The sequence below is a fragment of the Buceros rhinoceros genome, unplaced genomic scaffold (genome assembly GCF_000710305.1).
Source record: "Buceros rhinoceros silvestris isolate BGI_N320 unplaced genomic scaffold, ASM71030v1 scaffold33722, whole genome shotgun sequence".
NCBI classification, from domain to species: domain Eukaryota; kingdom Metazoa; phylum Chordata; class Aves; order Bucerotiformes; family Bucerotidae; genus Buceros; species Buceros rhinoceros.
This window is the reverse complement of record NW_010400031.1, coordinates 4463-8213: the sequence shown is the minus strand read 5'-3', so window position 1 is coordinate 8213 and position 3751 is coordinate 4463. Positions and strand designations below refer to the sequence as shown.

At 55.3% G+C, this 3751-nt stretch overlaps 1 protein-coding gene across 1 annotated transcript in view; it reads left to right on the top strand.

Moving 5' to 3' along the window:
* The window catches only part of CACFD1 (calcium channel flower domain containing 1), a 6756-nt gene extending 6062 nt beyond the window's left edge, over positions 1 to 694 (top strand). Inside the window, exons 4-5 of the mRNA XM_010131718.1 lie at positions 36 to 143; positions 601 to 694. Coding sequence (XP_010130020.1) covers positions 36 to 143; positions 601 to 694 — 202 coding nt within the window. The remainder of the gene's footprint in view (positions 1 to 35; positions 144 to 600) is intronic.
* Positions 695 to 3751: the final 3057 nt, after the last annotated feature.

Here is a 3751-nt window from a genome sequence, read left to right as displayed (position 1 = left end):
GCAGAGCCCGACTCTGAGGGCTGCCTCTCTTCCAGGATGGCCGCGTTCCCCGTCATGCTCAGCCTGACGCTGACCACGCTCTTCGGAAATGCCATTGCGTTTGCCACCGGGGTGCTTTATGGCCTGTCGGCGCTCGGCAAAAAGTGAGAGAGATCTGTCTGCTCATGGAGGGAGGGAAGGGGAAGGTGGACCTCCATTCCTCATCCCCATCTGTGCCCCTGAGGCTATGCTTTCGTCTTGTACTAACCGTGCTTTCAGGCGTAAGCGCTGTCAGAGAACATCTCCCTGTCATCATCTCAAAGCCCTGGGATGGAAGGTCCCAGAATTTGCTGAAGCTCTGAGCTTTTCCTTGGAGCTCAGTCAAGGTTGCTCTGTGGGTCCCAGCCCACTTTCTGCAGCCATTGGATGGATGGGCCCAGCTCTGGGGGCTGTGAGCGGCTTTGAGGGGGTTGGGAAGGGCCAGCAAGTCTCATTTCATTGCTGGCAAGTCTCGGCACAGAGGGGCCTGGGCTCTGGTTGGGAGACCTCTCTGCCAGGTGCTGTACCCACCATGGTGGACACCCGGAGCTCACATCCTCGCGCTGTCCCTTCTCTCTGCAGGGGAGATGCCATTTCCTATGCCCGGATCCACCAGCAGCAGAAGCAAATGGACGAAGAGAAGCTCACGGGGGCCCTGGAGGGACAGGCTCCCTGAAGCTCGTAACTTCTTCTGGACACTGCGATGGTGGAGATATGGAAATCCCTTCTGCCCTTCCCTCTGCCCACTTCCCTCTCCGCTATGCCACAATTTCCCTGGACACTGCAGCAACTGGGAATCTCAGGGGCTGGGGCAGGCTCTTCTCACACCAGCAGCCAGACCTCAGCGTGTTGGCCACCCTCTCCTCCTCAATCTTCCACCAGATATCTCACAGTCCCCCTATTTCTTAATTGTTTTTTTTTTTATTTTTTGCTGCAGAGGTGCTGGCTCTGAGTGCTGCTGAACAAGCCTGAGTAGGTAGCCTTTGTTTGGAGTGACTCCTGATAACGAGCTGAGGATGCTCCTGGGGAACACTCTCTGGATGGGGTGAGGAGGGACAGAGCTGACGCCCCAGCTCCTTGCCTGTGCTGGTTTCCTGGGAGTCAGGGAGCTGCTGGCCTCGCGCCTGGGTGTAACCTGCCACTGCACATGACCTGTTTTCAGTCACGCTCTCCGCTGTGGCCCTTCCCAGGTACGAGACACTAACCCAGGGTTCGGCAGTACGTGGTGATGCTGAAGCCTGGTCTTCTTCCCTGGGGTGTGTTTGAACCTGGGTGCAGCTGGGCCAGGCCCTGGTGCATGGGAAAGGGCTTCCAGCAAAAACCCCTAAGAGACAGTGACCAGCTCTGCAGAGATGCTGCCTGAGGTGCTAGGGAAGATCCTGGTACCCACAAAGCACAGTCCCCACTTCTCCGGGTACACTCTGCTGGCAGTTACTGCGGTTTACTTGAATTACAAGGATTCATTACTTTGTCTTAATAATGGTACTTCTCTTAGGCTTCACTCTTTTCCATTCCAGTGGTTTTCTCATTGTGTTTTCAGTTTGCTTTGTATCATGCAGAACAAAACTGCTCGCTGAGTCCAGATCCTCCTTGTCGCGGTTTCTTCTGGGGCTTTAATTTATTTGATTTTACGTGATTGCTTTTTATTTTGATTAGGAAAAAGGGGAATAATTTATTTCTAGTTATTTAAGTATTTTGATGGGACTCGTTTTCTCTGGACATAGGAGAAGGGAGTGCTCTGTTTCCCGTCCTTCAAACTGCCTCATTTCATTGTGGGAGGTGTCTCTGAACCCAGGGAGAGACCTGGCTGCTGTAACTGGGATACTGTAAAATCCTATTTCAGCCTTCAGAGTGTTTCTAGACTTTTGTAAAGTTTGTTGTCCTTTGACCCCTTTGTCTTCTTCTGAGCCGCTGGCTTGACAAAATTTGTTTTCCCTCTCTTCTAGGAGAGAGAAGGGAGGAAAACTGGGCTGAAACTGCTGGACTGGAGGTTTGTCCTCCCTTAGCCAACAAGCCAGCCGCTCTGCGGCTTCTGAGCAGGGTGGGAAATACCGATGTCACTCATCCTTGCCCTGGGTACGGTGTGTATTCGCGTTAGCTGACCAGCACACCCCTGGCAGAGCCTGGGATGGAGCTGCCGCTGGAGGAGGCGGCTGGGTACGGACTCAGCATGTGCTGCGGGAGCAGGACGGTCCCCGGGGATCGGGGGGCTAAGCTGCCAGCTCTCATTAGCTGTTGTCTCTTCCTTGGCGTTCAGGGAGGTGTGGGGATTTACACCAGTCAGGAATGTGGCTTGGGTTTATTTACACGCAGCTGGATGCTGGGCAGCCACTTTGTGCTAAGCCCTTTTCCCCCAGGCCCCTGAACTGTGATTGCGCTGACACCAGCTTGTCTGGGATGCAGAACAGGCACCGCCAGCCCAGGCGCAGCTTGTTTCAATAAAGGCTGTGCCGTGCCGGAGCCCCCAGCTCTGGGCCGATTCCTGTTGCTGCAGGCGGTGGCCTCTCAGGTGCGTGTGTGCAGGGAGCACAGCCTCCTGCCTGGGTCACGCTGCCCGTGGTGACGGGGTGCTGCAGAGAGAACGCACTGTGGGATGGTTCAGCGGTAACGGCCTCTCTGCTCTTCCAGCCTGCGCCATCCCGGTGCGGCCCCTTCACCCGGCGGCTGAAGCGCAGAGTCCTGCTGGCAACCAGGATGTCTGCCTGGGTTCCAGGGGGGTTGGGGAGTGAAGTAGTGTTTAGTAGAGGAATGATGCAGACTGCTGCACGTAGCTACGAGCATGTCTTTGGTAGTGGCTGCTTTGCTCTGTGAGTAGTTCCACAGTAGTTTTAGTGATGGGAGGCGGAAGGCAAAGCAGAGGCAGTAGAGTAACGCTGGTCTGGGGGTGGTTGGTCTATGCCCATGGTGGTGAACCGCAGAACTGGCAGGACCCTCGCTGGCTTCAACAGATTGTCCGAATGCCCTAGACCAGCAGCAGTCCCTGGGGCTGGTGCAGGCAGGCACTGCTCCGGGGCAGCTGGGGGGATCGCTGGCATGGATGGGTCTGCTCTGCTCCCTTGGCACCAGTCCTCTGGATGCCAGCAGTGAGGTTGTGCTGTGTTTTGTGGCAGTTGGGTCTGACACGGAGGCCAAGGCAAGTGAACAATCTGCACCAGCTCTGCCACCATTAGCAGGTTGTAAAGCTCAGCTCTGAGCTCAACACTTGTGTTGAAACCGGGCCTCAGGGACTCTTCTGCAAGAGCTGAGCTGGAGCCTTTGGCCACAGTGCTTAAAGACATGGGGCCTGTTCAGTGTCTCTGTGCCGGCCGCAACAGGAGGTGTCTCAGATCCGTGCTCCAAGAATGCTGATTCCTACAGATGCGTGTCTGGAGTGGGAGCTCTTGGGAATTACAGCTGTCTGTGATGCAGCTGAAACCAAGCCAGATGCTGCCGTCATTGCAGACGTGGCTTGGTGACAGCACCCATGGCTTTTAGGAGTGGTAGTACCAGTGGATGGTCTCACCTCTGTGCAGCAAGAGACTGTTTTTGTGGAGATAGAAGGAACCTTTAGAGTAGTAGCATCTCAGTAGTTAATATCACAGTGCATGGTGGTTATTAATTGTGTTTAGAGGCGCCATCAGGGTGCTTGGAGCTGTGTAAGGATCAATGAAGTTAACAGCCCTGCTCCAGAGGTTTTACAGGCTCGGCCCATCCCCGCCCATGGCATCCCGGCTGGGTGGGTAAGCCACGGGGG